The following is a 27,223-nucleotide window of genomic DNA, read 5'->3' on the forward strand; positions in this document are numbered from 1 at the left end:
TTTATGTCCAGAAAATTACTGAAAAATCAGTCTAATCAAAGTTTTAAAAATCGAATCCGCTCAAATATGATTGATTACTCATTCAGAAGAAATATGAATTATTGCTCAAAATGAACAATTATGCAAAGTCTCCTAATCGATTCATCACTTGGCGAAGAAATGCCCGAAAGATATTCTTTTGAAGATTCCATAGGGTGCGGCACTACTTCATCATACTTCACTGCTCTTCAGCACACCCCTTTAGGAAATTCGTCATTTCCATGTAGAATTTTGTTTACATCAATCTTACCGTACCGTGGTAGAGGTAACAATAGCTGCAATTTCCAAACTTACGACAGGATGCCTTCCTTCAGATAACAACTTGAGTGCGGTAAAAATCGATAGAACTGTTTCAAACACATCGTCGGTACATGATCGAGTCGGCGATCACCTCTTTTTGCCAGTGGTGGCGCATCCCTCTCCAACGGGGGAGTTTGGTAAAGAGAGATGATCAAACCGATTTGTACCTTCGTAAAAAGTTGTCCTTGCTCACTTTCTACTCCCTATATCCAATTTGCACACTGCCGTACTCTAACGGAACTATCAACTCTATACTTTCATCTCCTCATCTATCATATATAAATTACCATTCTAGTCTGTTATTTGAAATTAGCATCTTCAACTATGTAAATTTAAGTTTAAAAAATCGAATCCGCTCAAATATGATTGATTACTCATTCAGAAGAATTATGAATGATAGCTCAAAAAGAATAAATTTTCAAAGTCTCCTAAACATAGGCAATGGTGTCTGATCGATTCATCACTTGGCGAAGAAATGCCCGAAAGATATTCTTTTTTTCTGCTCTTCGGAAATTCGGCATTCCCGTGTAGAATTTAGTTTACATCAATCTTAATTATACCCCTGTTTTAGTTTATCCCTGCAGAACAGGGGTATGATTCACGTAGGGGGGTTCAATACACTTCGCTAAACACTTATATTGGGATGGTAGATCGTCCTTATAAACATACAATGAAATCTCAATTTTGGCAATACGACACTAATATTTCTAATCTTAAATTGCACAGCGTTGCCTAATCAAACTAATTGGTTTTTTTTTTGCCAGCATTTGGAATGTCAAAGGAAGGACTTCAAGGAAACTTACTTTAATGTTTGCATATATTGAATCCTATGAAACACAAAATTGATAACTAACTGTATTAAATTAGTTAGAAAGAGGCCTGTTTCCTTCATTGAAGCTATACCATTAGTCGATATCAACGCATATGATATTAACTCACTATAATTTGTTGCTATCGACTTCTGTGGATGAAGAAATAAAATATAAAAACATTTGTTTTTTAATCTGTAATTCATAAGAAAAACATGCTACTCGTGTATTGTTAAAATAAGAACCATTCCAGGTGTTGTGATACGGCAACAAATTCTATTGCTTCTCGTTATAGTGAAGCAATTTACCTTTTGAAACCTAGTCAACGTATTTAATTTTTGAAGAGTATTTAACTTTTAAATTTTATTGTCTCACTCTCATTCATATAAAGTTGACAATGCTCCACTGTCATAAAAAAAGTAATGTATAATAATAATAAGTGTAATATAAAACTATTAATGCATAAAAAACTGTCGTCTTCACATATTCATAGGAACATACTTATTAATAAACACTTTACCGTAGTGTTAGTATTATCTGATCATACTGTGGTGGGCTTAATAGCATACCTTAATCTAACATTTGTGAACGGACGTTTTCGTCAATCTTGAAAATTGCAAAAGCTTTGATAACCAAAACCTCCCCTATTAACGAAAGCATACTAACCCGCCTAACTTATCGTTATGATGATTTCTTGTTTATGTTTGCACATCATTTCAAAGGTTTCAAACATCTCACAAACCCTCAGTGACTTCTGTTTCCATATCTCAAAGATATTTCACACACACATATCCACCACCTGCCAACTTCATTAGAAGCCATCTCCTGGTTCTCACTTCAATTAATCTACATTTTAAAGTCCAACCATTATTTAAACGAGCAGGAAACCATTGAAAACGAATTCCACACGGCAATTGCCGCCGAGAAGTCTGCTACTGCAGCAACAGCAAAAGCCACCCGTCCAGGTGCAACTTCTACTGCCATGGCTGCTTCTACCACTACTCCACCTTCTGCTGTTGCTGCTGCTACTGCTACTTCTTCTGCTACCACTGCCGCTGCCACTTCAACTGCTGCTCTTACCCGAGAGAGAGTGAAGACTTCGACTTCCGCTTCAACCACAAGCCCATCCTCGTCGAGACCAACCAGTGTCCTAATGGAGGAAGGTCTTGGCGATGGCACTGTCGGTGCCGTTAGATCCCGCATCCAGCGCCAACCGACCGTAGAAACCAAGATCAATGATATTGGTGTGATGGAAACGAGCTTCGTAAGTTAGCTTATGGCGTGTGAATTCTACCCACCGTACTAACTACTGTACTTTAAACTAACGTTATATTCCCGTGTACAGCTATTTTAATTGTATATAATTAAGTTTTCACAACCTGTGTCGCTGTCGCTATGACTATCCACGTACCGAAATAGTATACCATTAACCCCGAAAACATAACCCAATAACTTACAATTTCTTGCTACATCCATTTTATGTCACATTTTCATAATCGATTATAGGAACTCTTTTCCTACCATCCTTATGATTTGTAGTGTAAAGCAAGCTGAACAATGCATTAGGTCCTAAGTAACATTGATCGATTCTCTTCATCGACTTTCTCTTTCGACAATGACTTGGGTATCGATCTGTGTGCTAAAGTTAGCTGGTAATGTCTTAACATGGCCGTGAGAATGCAAAGAGAAAGTCAACGAAGAGAATCTGTCGACGTTACTTAGGACCTTATGCATTGTTCAGCTTGAAATATTCATAAATTCACCTGCCCGTTGATGCCTCTTGTACTTTCGTTACATTGTAAAATGAATCGTTTGACGTACAGGCAAAGACGAACTCCGTGCTGAACTAATGAATGATTTCCACCCGGGTTATGCCCATGGCATTTTAATTAAACAGCAACCGAAGTAGGAGAAGTGCCTTCCCATCGACAAAGGTGATAATTTATGCTTTTTGCACCACCTTCTACCACCTATCGTCATGCAAATGCCTCCTAAAGCTAGTGAATGTTTGACACGTGGTGGCAGTAGCAAAATTAATCAATCTACAAGTTAGACTTTGAGGGGGATGGGGAAAACCTGGCTTGCTTATTTTGGAACTGCAGACTGGAGATAACAACAAGTCACGCTACATGCGATGAGATGATGATAAAAAATGGTTTATGCAAAGTTTAAGGATGGAAGGTACATCACAGTTGATTGGGATACGTCAAAGTCGGTTGAAATAAATTCATCAGTCTAAATAATCACATTATTATACAATGTTCGTTAACACAGTAATCTGACTCGACATTATGTAAAATTTTGACGTAACATTGGTGCAATGCATTGGACAGTGGGGATTTTAGGAATAATGAAGGTTAAATTTGGTTTCGGCAGAAATAACAAATACGTCATAGGGGAATTTACGTATTCTCGGCAACCTAAGCAGCGATCATCTTTCTATAGTCTTTTTCTCTAAGGAACGCACACATATGCAGTATTGGTTTGTTAACAATCTTTTGCTGCCAGCTGCTCTAACAATTTCAGTCGAAACTGTTTTGAATCTCTTTTACAAAGCTCCAATCTTCTCTAGTGAGAGCGACTATTGTGGGCAACATCTTTGTATTCGGCGTGCTTTCTATTTGAGCTGCGTGTTAAACGGCTGTGCTTTCATCGGGAACTCGAAATCAGCAGCATTTTGAAGTGCGTGTGTTTCATTTCAAGAAAACCCTGCTAGATTACTTTTTCTCAGTGAAAAAAATGTAATCAAATTGAAGTTGAAAGCCTTAAGAAACGATTGAATACATTCAGAGAAGTGTTTTCGTAAGAAAATCCAGCGAAATTAGCGTTTTAATTTGGGTTGCCGAAAATAGTCTGTCATGCCGAAGCCGTCATTTCCCCTATATGATGTTTTCCTACTGCAAAAAAACCCCAAGAAATCGATTCCACTTGCGCACGTTACTGCAAGTACGTGTTTTTACGCTCATTTCGCCCAACGCTACCCGTATAATAGTTATTGTAATTTAAACGTGTTAAACAATCTATTTGTTCAGTAAGTTTTAGTAGAAGTTACCAATTATGTTTTTACAGTCAATTGGAAAACTACAATTTACAGAAGAATGTGGGCCCCATATGACAAATATGTGTGAAAGTGGGGTTTTAAATACAATGTTAACGATGTAAAAAATATTCAGAAAGTTTTTCACACTTTAACATTACCGAAAATAAACCAGGCGCAAGTTTTGAGCTCATTTTACACTGGCATCCCGTGTCTAAAAAAAAACTGCCTAATTCAAGAAATTTAAGAACTTTCATTGAATTTTGGGGTAATATTTGCTCAAAACAAGTACCTTATAAGAGGTATCTTTGATAATGCGGGTAAGTTTGATAGTAGAATATAATGATTAAATTTACTCTCTGCGCTTTTTCCGAATTGGAAACATTGGTTCCATATTATAGCTTAGAGTATTTCCGTTGATATCGTGTAAAGTTTTTATATAGTATGTTTTACATATTTTACAAACATATTAAAAAACTATTTTCTTGTTTTTCGTTCACTCAAACCATCACTTATGAAATGTATATCCCATGTAGCCATCACAAATTTAATGTTGTATTATTATTGCTTGTAATGTTTACTGATTATAGACTCATTCAAAGTTTCATATTTCTTGAACTAAATTATTCGAGTTTCACGCATTTTTTTCTACATTCAATGAGCATTATCAAAGTAATCCCAATTCAAAATACTGATGTTCAGTCACAAAACTAAAAAAATAATGCAAATGCTTTAATTCCCGTTAAACATATTACTAACGAATGACTCTACGATCCTCAGTACTTGTTTAAAAAAACTGGAAAAACATTCCTTGCTGTAAAAGATATTTGGAATGTACTTTAAAAAACTATCAATGTTATCCCGTTTTACGGTACTACCATAGCATGCGCCAAATGAAACTGTGCGAAAAAGATCCATTTGAATATTAAATTACACTAATTAAAAAAAAATCATGTTAGGATTTCAATGGCATACAATTTTAGATTTGTCCTGAAATCCCCACGGTGCATTGTATTGAAGTAGCTTATACTCATTCATCACAGATCTGAATGTTAAAACAAAGTCTAAAGGATTTTGTTGATTACAATATAATTAAAATCAGTATATCAATTATTCAATCAAAAACTCCATATTGGCATCTATGTTCGGTTTCCTGAATTCGAGTAAAAGATCTACCACCGAACCCTACACACTGCGAAAATTTCATGTAAATTTCGGTTCCCTGAGACCGACACATGTAAGCGGCCTTTTTGACATAAGAATCAGTTGAAAGAAACGAGAAAATCAATTCAATCAAACGTTCTCTTCGTCGACTTCCGTATGTTTCGGTTTGATAACACTTAATTTTACAAGAAATGACGGTTTACGTTCCATGATTTACGTTCAATATGGATTACGTCTCGTGTAAAAGTAGCTATTTCTAAGTGTGTAGTCCTTGTTACGTTTTATGTATTATTAATAGTGACAAAACTTGGATAATCTATCGAGGATAATCTTGAAACAAGGAAAAAATTAGTTAGTTAGTCTTCGTCTATGTATGTACATACTTTAAAAAATCATGTAAATTTAGGTGCTCTGAGACTGACATATACGAGCGTCAAACGTACTTTTCGTCGAGTACCGAACTTTTCAGTCTCGGAGCACTTAATTTTACATGACATATTTGTTTGCGTCTCATCCTGTATGTCAAAGATGGATTCCGTCACGTGTAAAATTAGGTATTTCTAAGTATGTATGTGATTCCTTATCTTCTATTACTTAGTTGTTCTCAAGTTTGTAGTGATTTTGACTAGGGTTCTGATGCAAGGTCAATGTAGGTGACATTGCTTGATTTTTTTTTTGATTAACAACCCTGCTGATCTTAGAAGATGGGTCAGAATTGTATGATCAATTGGATTCATATTGTATCCATTGTACAACTTTTCCACCAAAATAGTACAAAGCATTAGCGCAACTCTCGTAAGCGAGAGACCACCAGTCTTGTTAAACGTTGCCAGACTATGTTTTTGAGACAACTCAGCAGGACTTCTTGAACAGTTTCTGGCTAAAACGTGAATTTACTTCAAGAACGTACTAGGTAATCTCTGAATTTTCAAATCAAAACGGGAACTTAAGCGGTAAAAACACTGGAAGCAACATATTTCCGTAAAATTTTTTGCAGGGGCCAAAAATATTCTCTTGTCAACGGGTGAGATGGATCCCATATAAGGCTGTCCACGAGACAGTTGCGATCAGCTGATGTTTTTGTTTACCAAGAGCTTTTAACAGAACGCAGTAGAACTGGCAGTTTATTCTCATATAAATTTCTGCTTTGTGTATGTTTACATTCAGCACCATTAACACCAGATCACTCACAAACTCTAGATTTCTAGCTGTCAATTCCACTGAGAAACGTCTCATGGATCATCTTATTCTATATTTGCTATAAAAACTTGTTTTTCGTTTGCCGTGCTTGCCGCTTTAAGCTCGTTCAACCCGCTAAACACGGTCAAGTTGCCGAAAGTCTGAAAATCTTTCAAAGCTGAAAACGAAACGGAGACGAAAACGTAATGGGAGTAGATTTGCCCAGTAACTGCAAAAAACGGAACTTAAATCAAATTGTAATTGACTTTCAAAAACATTACTAAAAACCTATACTGCTTGTATTTGCATAGGGTAGAGCACTACTTCGTCGTAATCGCCCATTTCCGTTCTATCGATCAGAAAAGATCAATAATATCAATGATTTCACCATGCACAAATCAATAATAGGTTTGTTCTTATGCGTAAGCTCATTAGCTACAACATAAAACCAGTTAGAGCGCATTATATGAATATTTGCGCTCATTGTTCTCAAAACAAAAGAAGCACTCCTAGCGAATCCTCTTTTTCTACGTTTATCCGTAGGACGAAGAAAATCTAACGGCGTTTCAATGCGTTAGGACGCAATTGAAAATCGTAGAACGAATTTAGAATCAAAAAGCAGTGTTAGATTTTAAACAATATCTCAACAATTTGTGACTCTTTATCAAATCCAACGGTACGTATGGAAAGGTGAATGAATTGAGAAGTCATCTTTGACAGAAATATTCCATTTTTTGTTTAAACTCGTTCAGAAGAGAGAGGAAAAGCGAGTTGTGCTTAGTAGGACGGAAATTAGATCAAAAACCCTATTAGTACCATTTGGAAAATAGTCATATTGAGAAAATGGAAATTAAAGATATTTGTATAATTTGATGATTTTAGTAAGTCGACATTCAGTTTAAATTTGAAAATTGTCGGAATGAAAAACTAAATCGACTAAAAAACACAATTTTAATGTTTTTTAATCTAACATGGTTTCTCTAGCTTTCACTTTTTGGAACCGTACTTTTAGGTACACTTTCAAACTAATGCACTTCCGTGCTTAATTAATATCAATTTTATCGTTAAAAATGCGAGTCGTGGATAAATTTCAAAGATAAAACTGTGTTTCGGCCTGGATGCGGTCCTACGTTGTGTTTTTAAGGTGTGAGTATAATTAAAACACTGCACCATTAATTAATGGCACCAAGAAATGTGCAAAATATTCAACAATAAAAGTCATGTGAAATGCTGGCTTCTAGCAAGGGTTGCACGATAATTGAGGTAGAAATCCCTGCTGCCGAATTGTATTTTGTTTTCTCCGCCTATCTCTCCCTCTGAGTATTTCTACGTATAACCATATGCAGATGATTTAAAGCTGTACATTGTGGTGCGCACGCAAGAAGTTTGTTGGCTTCTGCAAATTTCGCTAACTTTGTTTGCCGATTGGTGCCAGAAAAACAAACTAACTATTAGCGTGGAAAAATCAAGACCAACAATTGAAATGGCCTTAACTCCATTTGGAAACAAACCTTGTAAGGCCATTTTCTCGCGAACCGAAGTCCGCAAAGGCAAACCAACATAATGAACAGGTAGGGAAAATTATCCTCTACCCGATTGTGCTTTAGGTTTACGAGGTTCGCGAGAAAATGGCCTTACAAGGTTTGTTTACAAAATGGAGTTAAGGCCATTTCAATTGTTGGTCTTGAAATGTCAGATAATCAAGTTTCACCGCATGGTACATCCAATTTTGTTTGACTCTCATATGGACGGCGATACTCTTACCAGAGTTACCAGTGTGACTGATCTAGGGGTTCAACTAGACACAAAAATTACTTTTGATTTACACCGTTCAGCGATCATATCGAAAGCAACGCGACAGTTGGGCTTTATTTCCAAAGTTTCGAAGGATTTTTCGGATCCAAATTGTTGGAAGTCATTGTACTGTGCACTTGTCCGTCCAATTTTGGAAAATATTTCCGTCGTTTGGCATCCTCACCATGTCACGTGGTGCCAAAGGATCGAACGGGTTCAGATTCGTCTGGCACTGAGAAACTTGCTGTGGAGTGATCCTGACAATTTGCCGCCGTATCCTGATAGATGCCGACTGTTGGGCCTAGACACACTGGAACAACGACGGAAAGTACAGCAATCGTTGCTTATTGCTAAGCTGTTGAATGTTGAACTTTCGTGTGCCGAGCAGATCTCTTCGGAATACAACGCTACTGCCTCCAAGTTTTCATCGAACCATGTTTGGGAACAACGAACCAATCTCAGCGTGTATTCGTGCGTGTACGGCTGTCAAAGAGTTTTTCGAGTTCAATTAACCAACCGAACGTTTTGCAAATCGGATTAGGTCTGTGTTAAATTAGCTCTAATTTTATTCATTAAGACTAAATTGTCAGATGAATTATTTTAAATACAAATACAAATACAAATAACCAGTGTAGTGTGTAGGAATCATCAATCATTGTGTCCCGTGAAATCAATTTACTTGCAACCGATTAACAACTGCATAATTCTGGTTGCACTGGCTGAAGCCATCAGCTGATATAATAAAGTCGGCAAAAGGATGATGCAAAAGAATCCGGGAATCATTTTTGGATAGGTCGTATACAAATGTAAATAAAGTGAGGTAAGGTAGGGTAAGGTAAGGTAAGGTAGTTGATATTTACATAATGGAATCTTGAAAAATTTAGTGCAAATCTAGTGATTGTTTCAACGTTTTGGGTGGTCAACAGATAATCATTGAAAAATAATGATAATGTTTTACTCCAAAACTTTAATTTTTAAAACTTTTTCTTAATAATTTTTAATAAATATTACAAATTTGACCTAATCAAAATGAACTCCAGCAGCTGTGTTAACGAAAATGCAGTAATGCTTGATGTATATTCACATCATTATTAATAATAATTGACTGACACATAGAAAAAAAGCTGACCTAGGAAACCTCATATAGATTCTAAAATAAGCGCTTTTGAGATCACATTCAAGACTATTGTCTGTCACTCACAGAGGGACCATTCTGATAAAAAGGCGGACAAAACTCTTTTCTCACCTTTCCCGATGTTTTAGCGTTTGTCGTAGAAGAAGTTACTTGAAATGTTACTCTGCATAAATTAGCTAAAATTAGTAAACAAAAATTAAAAAACTAATCAAAATTTCAAAACTAATGAATACAGCAAAAATCTATGTACCTAAGCAGCAACGAACAAGGCTTTTTGGCACATTAGTATTTCATACCATGATTGATAAACCAACGTTAATTTTGGCTGCCAGAAACTGCCATTTTCGGAGACATTTTAATCGCAAAATTGATGAAGTTTGCTTTGAAATCGCTTTACAAAGCAAATGAAGCGTTTTACAATATTGCTGTTCTCAAAAAAGTTTTTTATTTTGAGGATATTTAAAACTTTGCAGAACATTTCAAATCGATAAGATAAGATTTATGATGAAAAAAATAAAATAAAAAGTGATTTTATTGTAGTCCAGGTAGGTGACCATATTCAAATTATATCTCGCTAGACCTATGATGCAGAAACTTAGTGTGTGTAGCAAATTTTAATGAAATTCATAGTTTTACAACGAACGCTTCAACTTGTTATATTGTGATTACAAAAAGGTTAATTTTTCTAAGTGTAATACAACCTTCATAAAATAAAATATGCCTATTTCAAAAGATGCAAAATAACATTTCAAACAACTTCTTATAAGACACTTACGCGCCAAAATATCGGAAAAGGTGAGAAGAGAGTTTTGACCACATTTTTTCAGAATGGTCCGATTGTGCGCTCCTCTGAACAAAAAAAACACATACATGACAGTAAATCTGAGTTAATAACGTAATCTCTCAACCATACGGCATCCATACTGATACAGAAAAAAAATAATACATATTTCTTCCAAGATGTCATGTTTCAAAGCTAGAAAAATCTTACATGAAAAAACTTAAACTAATAATGACTACATTTGAAAATGTTGTTAGGTTTGTAAATTTCTAGATAGAGCTGGAATTAGGGCGTAACAGCTTTTTTAAACAATGACTTCTCTCGATGATTTCTAGGAATTCAAAGCACGCCCACGCAAGCCAACATAACCATCAGATAGGTGAATTCTTCTCCTATCCGATGGTGATGTGAATTTGCGTGGACGAGCCTTGACTTTCTAGAAATCATCGCGAGAAGTCATTGTTTACAAAAGCTGTTACGCCCTAATTCCAGCTTTATCTAGATTTATCAATTGTAAGTAAACATTCGTTTTGCCTATGTGCATAATTTTTATATTCGTGTCATTTTCGGATCTCGGAAGAACTGTTTATATTTCAAAGAATTATAAATCTTCTATGAAAAAGCGTTGGCTAAACATTCCTCAATTGAAAATGTAATTTCTAATTTATTTAAAAAAAAACACAAATTGATGGTTGTCAATAAAATTATCAATTTTTGATTGGTGTCTTCAATGTCTCTCCTCAGTCAATAGCTTTGTACATCATAGTTTAATGTTCTACAATATTTTATACTTTATCGACTTCTACTTTACCGACTACAAAATTGAATCAACAAATACATAAACAAAGCTGCCGGAGGGTAAAGCATTCACTTTTTTAATGTGTCTGATTTGGGAATTTATCTTGGACTGTGACTGTTATGATGTGCTGCTGCCGTTGTCTACGTTCGATCTCACTGGACCACAGTTGTTCTCATAGGGGAATTTACGTATTCTCGTCAATCTAAGCAGCTTCCGCACTTCTATTAGCATTTTCTCAGTGTCACGACCACATATGACGTGTCTGTTTGTTTACATTCATCTGCTGCTAGCTATTCTATCCATTCCAATCAACAAAACCGTCCAAAACGGTTTGAAAACGTTTTTAACGCGCTCCAAACTTCTCAGGTGAGTGTGACTATTGTCGGCAGCCTCTTTTACTTCGGCAACCTTTCCGTTTAAACTGCGTGTTAACCAGCTGTTCTATTATCGGCAACTCGAAATCAGCCGTATTTTGATGTGCTTATGTTTCTTTTGAAGAAACACCTAGCATAACAGGTTTGCTCAGTCGTAAAAATGTATTAGGATTGAAGCTGAAAGACTAAGGAATCGTTTAAATACATTCAGCGAAGTATTTTAGTGAGAAAATACATCGCAATTAACGTTTAAATTGTGGTTGCCGAAAACAGTCGATGGCTGCCGAAGCCATAATTTACCCTATATGAGGATGGTTGATAAGGATGAAGTCACAACTCATGCGTTCGATATTTACCTTGCAGAACAAGCAATTCACATCGCATTGAAATGCAAAACACTTCAAATCCATCTATATTGAACAGTACATTGAATCACACTACTGCAATACACTTGAATTTATAGAGAAAGATTACCAATACATATTTCAATGTTTGAAACACTAGAAATCAACGCGTAGAACACATTGAACCATGGTGAAATACACTTAACATAAATGTAATTGTGCATATGAAAATCAAGTGTTTAAACACTTCGATCAGACGTGTGGACTTTTTTGAGACCACGCGCAATTTTGTACACAGGCACATTTCATGCAATACACTCGGGTATATCGATGTTCACAAGTGTATTCGCAGATGTTTGCACACGGGTACATTGCACATGAGTTTGTGTGCGGAGCAAAATTATAAAATTATAAAATAACAAAATAAACGGTGTAGATCGCTGGATTCAAACCATTAAACTTGTGATTTAAATGTGCGTGTTAAGCTATATAAGAAAGGTTCATATTAGGTAAGGGAACTAATTTGTCTGCCATTGACGGCTTGCCTTCCATATGAGCACAAGCGCATGAGTTTGCACATGGGTGTAAACTTATTGTTCATTGTACTTGAGTACAAACTTGTGTTCAAGAAGGCTGCACATATTAGAACATAGCAAGCGTAGAACAAGTGAGAGCTAAACATTCGTGTACTTTACACAGATCTTGTATCGTGAAGACTGGCTCTAACACTGGTACATTTTTAAAGTTATATAAATGCTAACGTTCACCCTTATAATCGTTCCGACAGTACAAAAAAAAATCATATAGTTCTTTACAATCACTTGCGAAAAACGTCTCGTATGGATTTTTGTCCACATTATTCGGAAGGGTAGATGTCCTTCGGTTCAACTGATAGCGTTAACCATTTACACTAAATCTCAATATTTCACTTTGAAAATTCAGCCAAGTGACCCACTCAGCCTAATGGCCCTATATCATACATGACAAAGCAATCCAAAGCCATATGGTAAGTGAATGACTTCTCTATTCTATGGTGTACATAATATAATTTTTATGATATTTAAAATCGTAACGTAGGGTACAGCGCTACTTCGTCGTAATCGCCCATTTCCGTTCTTTTGATCAGAAATGATCAATAATATCAATAATTTTACCATGCACAAACCAATAATAGGTTTATTCCGATGCGTTAGCTACAACATAAATCCTATTAGAGCGCATTGTATGAATATTTACGCTCATTGTTCTCAAAACAAAAAAAGTGCTTCTAGCGAATCCTCTTTTACTACGTTTATCCGTAGGATGAAGAAAATCTAATGGCGTTCAATGCATTAGGGCGGAATTGAAACTCGTAGGACGAATTTAGAATCAAGAAGTCGTGTTAGATTTTAAACAATATCTCAACAATTTGTGACTCTTTATCAAATCCAACGGTACGCATGGAAAGGTGAATAAATTTAAAAGTCATCTTTGACAGAAATATTTCATTTTTTGTTCAAACCCGTTCAAAAAAGAGAGGTAAAGCACGGGTTGTGCTTAGAAGGACGGAAATTAGATCAAAAACCCTACATATATATCCTACTGATTATTATCATTATTTAATTAACGACACTTTACCACTTTACCGTGGCATTCGTGTTGGCAAATCCTACTGATGTGCTGATGTATTTACGCTGCGTTGAGATACATGAGCATAATAATAACAACTATCAAGCTATGCAGCTTCTTTGCAAAGATATACTTTTTTACCTGCCTATATGCTTGCAGATATTCACAAAAGCTCCATTGAATATGCCTGCAAAATAGCTAGATAACGACATATATATAAAGATATATACTAAAGCACTATGATGGGCATGTGGCCAGTAGAAATATTATCAAGCAGAACATATTTTAATTAGTTTACATCCTTTGTTCTTTCTATTTAATTCTCCTCTTGTTTGTCATTTTGCTCTTATTTACGGACCATACCGTGTTTCCATGTTCTTTTTTTCTTTTTTTGACGGAATGAAATAGTGCGAATGTTTTGTAAAAACCTGACCTTAAAACACACCGGTTTCCAAAAACAAATAAATGAAAAATATGCAAAAACACACCACGAACTGGAATGCAGATAAATAATTAGTTGTTTTTTTTTACCGTTTTTAACATTTTAATGCTTCATGGATATGTTTTCCGTAGCCGGTAAGTGTTACTCTGCTTTACTCCCTTTTTTGCGACACCCAAACAGTCAAACGTTCACCTACACTCATATATTTTCCCCATGTAACACAGAACAGAACATCAGCATAACCCTTTGTCCCTAATAGGTGTTGGTAGTTGGCTTACACGAGCATCCTTCTGCGTGGAAGAAATGAAAACAAATGAAAGCTCTGCATGCATATGCCTATCTATATGTAATACACGTACATTCTGAAAAACCCAGGGAAAAGCAACCTCAATGGCTGGGTTGCTGCTGTATCAACAGTGGAAAAGACAATAGGATGTTTAGGAAATTTATAATTTTCCATTGTTTGTGCTGGCCCGGAACAAAAGCATCCAACGAGGGCGGTGAAATATGGCAAAGGTGCATAGAGTTAATTTCTCCGGGAGACAAACAAAAATCCCTCCGTCTCCGTCGGCTTCTATGCAGTCGTTTGATCCGTACAGATTTTTCAATTATTCAAGTTTATGATCTGTGCAACAATGCGGGTGGAATAAAATCTGGTATTCTTCGTGAACTGCTTCCACTGCAGTGCAAATCGAAATCTACTCCAATTTTAGCACACAGAGGGCCAGAAATGCAGAGTAGACGACAAAGCCATTAACTCTTAACCAAGGCATTTTAAGGCTTGGTGTCTTCGAAGTCTATTGCTCCCAAGCAAATCGATTAACGTACCCCATTCTAGTCGAAATTCTAGTACTACACTATGTTTGTTTTGATTCGCTATGAAAGTTTGACTGATAAAATGAGGGGTTCGTGGATTTTCCTATGTTTCGAGGGGTGCATCGATTAGCTTGGGACCGAAGATAGTACCAGAGCTGAGCCAAAAAGTTGAGCACGTTTCTTCGGGACCTTCTAGTCTTAGAGTTACCGCTATGGTTCTATGGCCTACTGTTTCAGAGAAATCAAAATCAATTTTTTGGAAGAAAATGTTTCTCATTCTGTTTTGATATTCTCATTGACAACAAGGTTGTGTTTTATGATGTAAATGCATAAAACACAGGAGTTATTGAATGGAATAAAAATGGTTTTAACAATAATCCTTTGCTAAATTTTAAAAATCTGTTTGCACGCTAACCATGCAGTACCCATTTATGAGTAAAGAAGTACCCATTTCAAAGAAAAGTGGCTTAACTCATGAAATGAGTAAAACCAACTTTACTCAATAATGAGTATTTGACGAGTACTTCATTAAATGGGTATTTTTTAATCATCTTGTTTATCGGTAATGGGGAAAAAGTACGCATTTTTTAGAAAAACAAAACAAGCTTTTATAGGGCTCATTACCATCAATAATAAATACGTCAAAATTCATAAAATCATCACACAAAGCTCAACTTAAAATCATCAAACAAATCAAACTGCCGATGCAAGTTCCCTACACACTAAGATTTTGCTTCCGTGTTCGGTAAATTTTACCGAAATCAGAACAGCTGAACGTTCGGTAAAACTTTGACCTTCAATTTAAAGGCTATTAAATTTGAAAATAATATCAAAACATGTTCAACCTTGTTTAAATTATCAAATCTTGTCATTTTAGTGGAGATTTAGTTTCAAAGTAGCTGAAAAGCAATTGAATTGAATTGCATAAATTTTACCGAAAAGTACAGCTGTTCAGATTTCGGTAAAAATTACCGAAGTCGGCGATAATTTCTAAGTGGTCATTCCGGCAAATGGTCATTATCTTGTCCAGCTTTCCGGGGTGACACTACAGGATGTGGGGCCTCAAAGCTTTAAATGAAAGCTGTATTGAGCCACACCAGCACCGTAATGCAACAGGATTCAGATAACCTGAAACTAACACAGTGCATCCGGAAACAAAACAAGATAATGCTGAATGAATAACAGACAAATCAAAATAAACGAAAAATATTCTACTTTTTAGTTTTCCGTACTCTTCTGGGTTCAGTTGGTCTTTTAGGGCTTCCATTTTCTCGATCGTCAGAAAATAAAACCTATTCGCATGCACATGCAGCAATCTTATGAGAAATCTCTAGTCCCGCCAAATATAACTGATTTGCACTTCCACGCTGCGCTTACTTCTGTGATTTTAAAAATGCCGTTACTTTCGCACTGAATCAATAATGAATCTCTTTTAGTCATGTTTATTCCAGAACAGGTTTTCAAAGAAGGGGAAAAAGTATTCATTTTTCAATATTACGAAAATACTCAGTTTTTTAACACTTTAGAACCAGTTCTAAAAATGAGTACAAGATACTAACTTAATGGGTACTCTAGAGTTAGCGTGTGGTTATATCTACAGTCAACTCTCCATATATAGGTTTATAAGGGACCATCGAGATATAGAAGATAGGTATAGAACATGAATAGCCTACTAGACCGTTTGAAGGGACCGGGATAACCATCGACATATAGAAAAAAGTGTTCACATATCGAGATATAGAACATCGAGATATGGAGTATTCACTGTATTCTGCTTAATCCGTTCTCAGATATTCGCCGAAATGGTTGAAGTTCAAGCACCCAACACCGTTCGAAAAATTCATATTTCTGCGAGATATAGCGCACATAAAATTAACGCTAGATTAGGCATAAATTTACGCGATATTTCGTGTAAATTTAAGCGCAATACCGCATAACTTAGCAATATTGTATGCAAGCCTGTAAACGATTTCGTTTGTTTATGGCAAGTATAGCTCAAAATTAAACGAAGGATTTTACGAGATTGTTAGAGTTCAGATTTTTTTTTGTGTAGATTGGTTTCAGGTCGAACACACACTTGTCACTGAACAGTTGTGGTTACATGTTTCCAACTTATAACAAGTTGCATAAACTTATGGAATGTGCTGAATTGTACTGCTTGGGATACTTGGGTGCCTTCCATTGGTTTTGACTAAAAAAATGTTTTAAGAAATTATGGAATAATAAAATATTATGAAAACATTTTAATTGTGTAAACAACAAGAAAAGATTTTTAAGTTTGTGTTTGACACATAATACCTGCCAATTTTGCTACATGAGAGTCGCAATAAGCGATTTTGTAATTTATCTCACCCACTCTTTGCTCTTCACTCTTCGCGAAGAGGAAATCAGGAAAACGCAAATAAAGACTCTGTCAAAGCTAAATTTGCAGGTTTGATGTGTCAAACACAAACTTTACCGTATTTTCTTATTACTTACACATACAAAATATCAAATAATATCTTATTATTCCATAATTTCATAAAGTATTTTTTTAATCAAGATGAATGGAAGGCACCTTGCGGAATACCGTTACTCTTATGTGGAACATGTTACAATAGAAATAGTAATGCTTCAAAGTAATAATGAAATTAACAGCAGTATTTTAAAAAAAAAACATACACACTTAGATTTTTTGTCGAGATTGCACCCCCGACCAGCTTGGCATTTATTTTTACTGAGATCTCGGCAAAATCTCTGTTTGTTTGCTGAATCTCGGCAAGTTGTTCACTGAGATCCAGAAAAATAAAATGCCAAGCTACTCGACGGTGCCAATCTTGGCAAAACAAAATCCAGTTTTGTAGATACATCAAAACAAATAAAACGAACCATTTACTTTCTGCAAACATCGTAAATCATTCTACAGTGTTTAAAATAAAATCAAGAATACTTGAAGTCAAAATGACCTTAGAATTGAGTATGGTGACCTAGTGAGTAAATAAAACTTTCAAAAATGGTTATCTCTGAGAAATCACTTCAGATTGCAAAAATTTCTCGTCGATGATTTCCTTTTATTATTTCGCTCAAAACGACGAGAGCTTTTTCCAATCTGAAGTAACGTCTCAGAGATAACCATTTTTGAAATTTGTGTTTACTTCACCTTAAGGTGAAAGATGGTAGAATCCACAAATGTCCGCTATTTTTGGTTATTTTGCATTACCACTTCAAATTTTTGATTGGACGAATCTCAGAAACTATGAAGATTTCGTGTGCGAAACTATAATCAATCTTTTTCTGCACCGCAGCATACATGTGATTACAATTTTCTGCACGTAATATTTATAGTGTCTGAGATCCATGCCATCAAAAATTCAAAGGGACATGGTAAAATAACCAAAATATCGGCTATTTGTGGATTCTATCAACTATCAGCATAGGCAGAAAAATGACGGTTGGTTTCAATATATATTTTGTTTTATTTTTGGGTGAAATTTTAATTTCTGGCCCATTGTGCAGCGGTAGATCTCCTGTATGTTTGCATTTGCACAACAGGTATGAGGCTGTTCATGCATTCTGGAGAGCTTGGTGTATGATTGAGATGCAGGATAGAGATTGGGGAGTTTTAAGTTCATTTTTTGTTATACAATAAACAAATTCCAAAAGAATGCAGAACGATTAATGCTCAGGGACAGGAGTGATTCTCACTTAAAAAATAATGATTACCAAATTAAATTGATATACGGGAGACCATACTTAATTGAATTAGCTAGTTCTGTAAATTCTTATATCTTATACCTGAATGGTCAGTCACAGCTGTTTCAGACACCCCCTAAAATGCTACGTAATTTATGCATGTCCCATAAAAAGTGAGTTGCTTGTTGCTTATATAGATCTACATTGTATTGAAATTATAATTTATAAAACTAGTCCTCTAATGCTCAAGAATAGCGAGTGGATAGACGGTTATATTATATATTATGAACGAGAACTCCAAAAATCCTTAGCACTCCTGCTACAAATTTGGAGGATGTATATAATACGATTTACTGTAAATACAGTAAATTATATTGTTTCGATACAAATCATTTTATTGTACTTCTATGGTTCTTTTTTTACGAGTACCTTTTGGAAACAAGTTTAAGACGAAAACCATTAGATATATAAAAAAAGTATCTTGTGCAAAGTTGCTTTAAGTAAATTATTCTACAACTAAAAAGTATATATTTTGAGCTCAATAACCACAGCGACCACTCTAACTTACACGAAAAAATGTCCAAAAACTATATAAAAAATTTCCCAAAGCCACCATTATCCTAAAACTAACGGTTTAAGCATTCACATTTTTGTGTTTAGAAAAACGGCTTTGGGGCCATTTTGCAATGTGACACTCAACATGACTTATATGAACATTATGCGCTGTCAGAAATTTAAGCACATCGAAAATTAGACAAAGATAACGCCTCAATTCTGGCTTTCTGAAATAGACCTCAGCGAAATAGAGTCTTTAAAACAATCTGTTTTGACAAATTGATCATTGTATACCAACTGAATATTTTAAGCTCAAATAGGAACAGGTGGATTAAAAAACATTAAACCAACAACATGAAAAACGGCCAAAGTTTCAACCCATAGAAATTTTCGAACGATTCAACCACATATTCAACTCCCATCCACTCTGTACAGTTTCAGAATGACCATTCATGTACCTTTTCTGAACAGACCCAACAAAAACAAACTATTCCTTTCATCGAACTCAATTATCGCTCTTTCTCAGTGCATCCAACCATCCGATATCAGTCATCGTTTGCCTACAGAACTGTGCACCTTTCCCTGAAAATCGCAATGAAGAACGGTTGTCCAATTTAGGAATGCCATAAATTGCACCGACCTTTGTACCTACACATAGAAATGCAATAACCCAATGATTTAGCTTCGCTCGATAGGAGCACTGGAAAAGGATTGTGGAAGACTGTGGGGAGCTAGTCCCCATTTAGTTGATTATCTGACCCTAGTGTGATTGCTTGTCCCTCTCCTCCAGTAGTGACCCCTTCTCGAGCACCTCATAAGTCAAAACTTGTCACAAACGCTTATTTTCGGAAAATGAACGAATCTCCCGCATGCCAATGGTCAAAAGACTTACTAGGAATTTTCACAATCAACAGACCGGTTCGGCTTCGATCCAGTCTAGGGTGTCAATAACAGAAAAAACCCATCCCAGCAGATACGTACCTGTTGTTCACTGACCGAATCCAGACAACTATCTGCAGGCGATATTCGAATGCAATCTGTAAAGACTTTTTGCCCACAAACGGAACCAATCATCATGACATGTCATCTTGATTCATTGTCCCTTTTGCCCCAAGGGGCACATCAATGATGGATGCGAGACAGCCGTTGTGCTTCTGATGCGAAACCATTGATTGGTATGGCGGTATAACGGAATGGATGATTTTCCAATTTCGTTATCGCATTTTTCATTTTCTTATTTTCTCGGATGGAAATGTCATTCCTAAGATCTAGTTCTACAGCCAGCTTTCAATATCAGCAGCAACGCTGTTTTATGTTTATCGGCTTTTACCTATATCAATCCATGCTGATATGGAAAATTATGCAAAAAGTTTTGATTAATTGTTTCCCAGAATTATATGATTTATGAGCATATCACTGATTTCTCGATCGAGATTACTCCAATGCGTTCTAAACTGTGCACTGTTCTGTTTGACATGGAACTTAATTAAACGATATTATAAAATCATAAACTTGCCACGACCAACATTCTAACGAAATTCCCTCTCGGTAGGGTGTGAAGAAACGAGAATCCAGCGGACCGAACGAGATTGTTGCCTGTACCAGTTGCGCGGGTGGGACCAGCCCATGCACACACTCGGCGAACAATGGCTGTGCTACCGAGGTAAGTTTAGTAGCAGAAGTTTAGTGTAATAAATAAATTATTATCAAAATTAAAAAAACAAACTGATTTTAAATCTTCATTGCATTAAAGGCTGCTATATTTGATTCGAAAATAGGATAACATACTGACACTTATTTATGCAATATCCTTTCCTTTCCTTGCAGACATGTTTCGTCCAGGTGCGGAAAAAAGAGCCACCCCATCCGATTCGGGTGGCGAAAACAATCGACGTCATCGCTCGGATTACCTTCCCGTCGGCATACGCAGTCTTTCTCATATTCTTTTTCATACACTACAAGGGATTCTCCTAGAATACGATCAACAAGCGATTGCTTCACGAACTCTATACGAATAATGTGCTGTAGTGGCAGCTAGCATGGCTATGGGCAATGATGCACCCATTATGAGGCAGATTATAAGTTTCCAGTGCTATTCGCATTTCACCGTTGTTATGTAAAATACATAGAAGATCATTAACACCGATTCATTGTAAACTCACACCATGGCGGCCAGTACCTACATGGAAATTTTGATAAACTTACAAGTTACACCGCTTTCGACGAGTTACTCATTAAAAATAGACAGAATTACGCAGCTTCGGGATGCAAAGAACAGTTGTCAATAAAAACTAAATCGAGTAAGTTTGTAAAAAGTGACACAGATTAGTAGAGAAAGAAAAAAACAACAAAAACAAATACTGCCTTTTTAGTAAAACAGAAAAGAAACATCAGCAACTACTAAACTAAATCAAAACATACAAAAACTGAACATTTTGAGAATGCTGTAATGACAAACAAAAATAGATAGAAAACTGTAAAAATAAAAACAAAAAACAAACTGTAAATAGTGGGTAATTTCGCGAATTAAGTCTAGCTAAACTCGGTTTAGATCACAGAGGATAACAGTACAGTAGAGCAGTCGAGATAGAAACCGGTCGCAATTAGTTACCATTTGTAAGTTCTACAACAAAATTCTTTCCATTTGAACCAATGCAAAGCAGAAGTAGCTCATTGAATTTAGCTTATTGGTGCGATCGTTTTACTGAATTGTGTCGAGCGTCGTCAGCAATTGCCTATTTAAATTTTATTCTACATAAGGGACTGGAGCCGATTTTCGTAGAACGAATAATTCAAATTGAATGAAAAAGGATCAAACCAAGCATAGATAAAAAAAACAAAAAAAAACACACACACAAACACACACGCCAAGCCAATGATGAGAATTTTTGCAATCAAATAGAGTTCTAGTAGGAGAATAAGGAATGAAAGAAAATATAGCAATATTATTTGAATAAAGTCTAAACTAATGATTAGCATATTTATATGAGATAGAATAAAGAACAATTCAATGACAAAGTCTAGATAAGGTGCAAATAGTCTAGTCAAATAAGCATTGAGAACAAAACAAGATCATATATTTTCTTAATCTAAAAAGCAATCGCAGACAGACACACACAAACTGTATTTTGTACTCATTTTCTACGAGATCTGAATGTAACAAGTTTGATTTAACGTAAACCGCAAATTGAAAACCATTCTGCAGCTAAATTGTAGGATGACAAAACTCTAGAACGAAATCAATTGATAATGCCATAAATTGTAGTTGAATGGACAGCTTGCAATATAGAGAACCGGAAAGCGAAAGCACCACCGTATACTTCAGACCAAAGAAAAAAACGACACAAAAACTTACTTTCACCGTACATATTAATATCTACAAAATCATTACACATGTATTGAATTAATACAACTGGTCCGTATTCCGTGAACTAATCCCAGTGGTGTAGTTGGATGCCCATCAGGGCTTCAAAAAGCAGTAGAGCGGTAGAGTGGAGCCAACTATGCTGATTGACAGTCTGATCGAGGATATTTTTGGATTAACGATTGTATCTCACTGCGCTCACCACTTAATGTAGGAGGTAGGTTTAGAAAGCCTTCATTAAATTATTGTGAAAGTGATCTGGTAGCTTAACGTCATTAATAATGATTGGGATAACTTACATTGAACAATGGGAATTCTTGATTTCCCATAGTTCATTTTTGGGAATAACCGCAATGAATTTTAAAGTTGGACAATCCATGATCTTTGAGACAGCAAGTTATACAATAAATTTCAAATACAATCACTTCCCAAGATTTTCCAAGAAACAGTTGAAGAAGGAAATTAAGTAGTGAAGTGTGAAGTATTGTAGGTTTTGAGCAACGCGTCACAATATCAGATTCAATTGACAAAATCGATGCGAGAAAGCGACTGCTGGCTTTCTTTTTTCTATTGAAGTCGAACAGCTAAAACACAAATTTTCAATCACTTGTCTCTCTTTCTTCCTTCGCTTCATTGATATTTCTTTTAAGCTTCGGTGAAGCGGATGAGTGAAAAAGCAATCGACTTTGATAGTTTCGTCTTTCGTGAAACACATCAACCGAGGTTTCATGACATATATGATGGAAAATGAAAATATATACTTAAAGCATTTCTCATGTGAAAACGCTTGAAGATTACAATGTATATGTTTAATTTATTTTCCATCCATATATTTATCTAAAAAATAATTTGCTTTCTAACTTTAAACATAACTTTGAACCCGAAGTTGGTATGGAGATAAGCATTATTTTTAGCCGAAAAATTAGATTATATAGCGCTAAAAAACTAAAACTGTCAAAAAAAAATTGTCAACCTGATTTCACATCACTAAGTGAAAAATGACTCGCTTGCCAATTCCAGATCGTTATGGGTCAGTTTATACGCATTCAATTGGTTTGCACTTGGCAAATAATTTTTCTCGCATTCTTTCAATTTATCGTCTATTGATACCGAACAAGGTTATTTTGTTCTGAATTTGAACAAAGTACGCTTCAAAATACCGGGATTTGTCATTTCTTTAGAATTAATTCCGTTTTTGGTAAATGACTATGGCAGTATGTTAAAGACGAAAATCTTAAATTTAAAAAGAAAACTTAGAGCAAATACCATGCTTGAAAGGATACAAGTATCCGGGAGTCGGTGAGAACGCTGAGTGTTGAGTCCGACATTTTGATGCCTTATTCATCGGTCTTAAACTGCCGTCCCAAGGACCATGAGGATTGCATATAACTGAGACTGTTTTTCGTTTTAATTGAGTCCAAGTTATTTTTTTTTCTCCATAGACTTCCTTCCTTCCTATTAAAACTTATGCCTTGCAAATTAAGAACTAAGCGTACTGTTACAAGACGTTGTATTTTTCCAGGCAAACACATTCATCAATGAAGCCCAATGAATTTCAATGATATGTTGTGCTTAGTTAGCATTACCGAATTAATGATGTGTTATTAGGTATTGATTTTCCTACAGCCATCAAACATGAGTGGGGAACCGCATAGGATTTAATTCTACCATTATTGGATTCAAATCGACAAAAGACTAACTTTCCAAGAATCTGGAATGATAATCGTATTAACTTGATGGTTTATGTAATGTTCGAATATACTGCCGCTCATCGCAATCGGTCCCGTTTGCGTTTTTGTCAAAACTGAGTTTTTCAATGGAAATGCCTCATCACCTCACACGTTCTTAGCTGGGTATTGCGAACTCTGTCGATTTAATTTTTCAAGTGAGCAAGAAAACATCTTGAAATTCTTTCGAAGCTTCAAATTATTTTGCTGAATCAGCTCACGAAATCGTATATACATGCTGTCAAATGTACTCTTGGCTCCTCCTTCTCTGCTCCACAAATAACGTATACATGGTTTTGGGAGTGCACCTGCCCACAAAGCTCACATGACTCTTATATAAAGTTTGATTTAATTCTTCTTTCAGCAAATCGTAACCCATTTTTGGCATTATCATTATCCGCCTACTAAGCTTGATGTTTCGACAGTTTCATAATTATAATTCTTAATTTGTTTTCAGTAGGAGGCAATACTTTTATTTGTGGTTCAAACAGTAACTACCCACATGACTTCTAAGCTCTTTTGAATTTTTGGCTCCCGTTTGACAGTTCGACTCGGCTCCCAGAGATTCTTAGTACTGAATGAACTCAACAGTTTTGTGCCGGAAAAGTTTGGAAAAACAGCAGAACGGGTTTTTCCATTAGGGTAAACGCTCCTATAGTTGCGGTATGAAGTGATAGGTTCCTATAGTTGTGTATGGAGTCTCCATACATAACTATAGAGGTTTTTGATGTTTAATCGGCGCACACTAATGCACCATCTAAACTGAAGGAGTGCAAGCAAGAGAGAAACAGATTAGTGGGAAAACAAACCATCTCATTCATTCCTGTGTGCTCGATAGAGCAAGACGATTCAATGTCAAAACGGTCTAGAGGAACCTAACGCTTCTAACGTACCGCAATTAACCCTAGTAGTACGCTTGTCACATATCGGTTGTAGAAACTTGGTTACGACTTATTTCAGTCATAAACAAGTTGCTGCAACTTTTATTAACGAAAGTGTGCTACCCGGGAAAGGAGCGTTTACCCTGCATAAGAAGCAATCGTACTAGGTTTTTTAAGTTTCTTTTGCGAGCGTTTTGTCGGATCTCAGCTTAGTGTTCTACGAAGCATTTCTACAGATATAAATTAAGAACTTTCTATGCGAACATTATCAGCAAAAATTTGTATATTGTGTGGAAAAAACACAGTGGTACATCGCCAGAGACGAATCAGCCAATGTACCTTGGAAAAAATCTAACCTTACTTAAACTTTCAATGAAACTGTATGCCCAGGGAAGCCGAGAAAATTGTCAACCAAAAAATTGTCCTCGACCGCCGAATCACTCCTCAGCTTGGTAATACCGTGTCTGGTAATACCGTGTCTGATAATACCATGTCTGGTAATACCGTGCTTGGATTGAACAACGTGCATAATTTATCTTTTTCCTGGCTTTGCACTGAAAACGAATATTACTCAAAGAGTGAGTCACTATCACTAATTCGTATGACGAATTTTCCAAAACCGTAGCCTACTCATGCGCTGAGTGACCTAAGCTTTTAGAAATTTCTCCATACGAATGAGTAAAAGTGACTCACTCTCTGAGATAGTTTCGTTTTCAGTTTGACACTGTTAAACGAGCTGCCGCTTGCACTCAACTCTTTGAAGCACTTTCACAGTTCTTAATTGAGAGTCAGTTGTACACGCAGGCAAAATAACGTAAGAATTCCATAAGAAACGCTTATGAATTTTAGCCACAAGAAATCAGTATGAATTTCATTGATTTACTTTATGAAAAGTATGTTGACAAAAAAATAATAAATCGGAGCAGACTGGAACCGAACCATGGACGTTGAGTGTCATTCAACGCGTGGGAAAATTAAATGGTTAAAGGCGTATAACAGCTACCTCATGTTACCCGAAAATCATTCATAAGTAATAAATTTCTAAAAACGTGGGTTACTCAACGCTGAGTCAGCAGTCTCACCGGCCGTGTATTATAAACAATGCATGCATTAATCGTTTCCAAAGCTGCTAGTTGTATCTATTTTCTCACAGGTGACAACTCACTCCGTTATTGTTAAGGAGTTTTTTTTAGTATAGGAAAAATCGTTCATCCCTGAAATTCACAGTAAATAGGCCCGGGTCAAGTTCCTGTCGATTTTCAATCGATCAATCAATCAATTTCTTTGATATCTTTGTTGAGGCTCCACGGCCATGAGCCCTTAAATTTTTCATGTATGTACGGGAACAGACATAACGTTCATCAGGAACCAATAATAAATGTATGAGAGAGAGAGAGAGAGAGAGAGAGAGAGAGAGGGAGAGAGAACGTTGTCTCTCAATTTCGTTTTGTGAGTGATGATGGAGCTCTGAGAAAACAGATGAAATGAGTGCAGTGATAAGCTGCAATAATCGCCAGTAACACCAACATAGCTCAAATATGGGAAGGACAAAATAAGCTTATATAGATAATTTATATAAGATTCTGAAAATACTAGGGGGTCTAAGTTGGCGTCCATGATTGGCTCATCGTGATGAGTTTTGGCAGCACATCTCATAATTTCTACTTTTGAGGTTTCAAACAAATAAACCCTGAATGAATTAATGAATCTCCTTAACTGACATGGAAAATGTTTGGCTCAATACTGTGGTTAAGAAATATGCCCAAAATAGAAGAGTTACCTCTTGTTACTAGATTTAGATCATTTATCTTTTCATATATTCAATACATGTGTAATTATTCTACTACGAAACCTATATATCCGAGGTGTTTTTTGAGGTGCAAACAAACTCTTTTTGAATGTAAATCCAACAATACTTAAGAACTTCATATGGTCGAATTTAACCTTTCTGCCGAATAATAAGGTGATAATGTTTTTTTTCTTTGAATCTAGAAATCCTGAAATCAGGCCTCGAATAAAAATCATTTTGTCATTTGTATCAAATCTGTATAGCACTCAACATGTGATACCGTGGAACCCCGGTAATCTGATCGCTATTTATCTAAATACTTGACACTTATTATGGTAACATTCCCCTTTCTGACAGTGGTGTAATTTTGCGTGGGAGAGCTAAGAGTTTCTATAAATTGACGTTTGAATCTTTGTTTACAATAACAGATACGTTTTTTGAAAAAAAAAAATCATCTTTGAATGGTACTCTATGCCCAGTAAAGTTGCCAAAAATTCCAACCCGATAGATTTTCAGCCTCTTGCTTGGTAATACCAACCGGTGAGCACTCGTGTTCATTTGAGTTACCGGGGGACGTAATTTGTGATTAGTCCCGGTCCCTTTCAAATTGTATC

At 35.9% G+C, this 27,223-nt stretch overlaps 1 protein-coding gene across 24 annotated transcripts in view; it reads left to right on the forward strand.

Moving 5' to 3' along the window:
* The window catches only part of pHCl-1 (pH-sensitive chloride channel 1), a 442,438-nt gene extending 415,215 nt beyond the window's left edge, over window positions 1-27,223 (forward strand). For 13 of the 24 annotated variants that reach the window (XM_065218428.1, XM_065218422.1, XM_065218473.1 and 10 more), the window contains 3 exons: window positions 2,032-2,412; window positions 20,401-20,511; window positions 20,676-27,223. In XM_065218428.1, coding sequence (XP_065074500.1) covers window positions 2,032-2,412; window positions 20,401-20,511; window positions 20,676-20,822 — 639 coding nt within the window. In that variant the 3' untranslated portion in view covers window positions 20,823-27,223. The remainder of the gene's footprint in view (window positions 1-2,031; window positions 2,413-20,400; window positions 20,512-20,675) is intronic. The other 11 variants (XM_065218527.1, XM_065218535.1, XM_065218553.1 and 8 more) reach the window with 3 other exon arrangements.

Source organism: Ochlerotatus camptorhynchus, unplaced genomic scaffold (genome assembly GCF_037179485.1).
Source record: "Ochlerotatus camptorhynchus isolate MF236.1 unplaced genomic scaffold, CSIRO-AGI_Acam_v1.1 ptg000008l, whole genome shotgun sequence".
Classification (NCBI taxonomy): Eukaryota; Metazoa; Arthropoda; class Insecta; order Diptera; family Culicidae; genus Ochlerotatus; species Ochlerotatus camptorhynchus.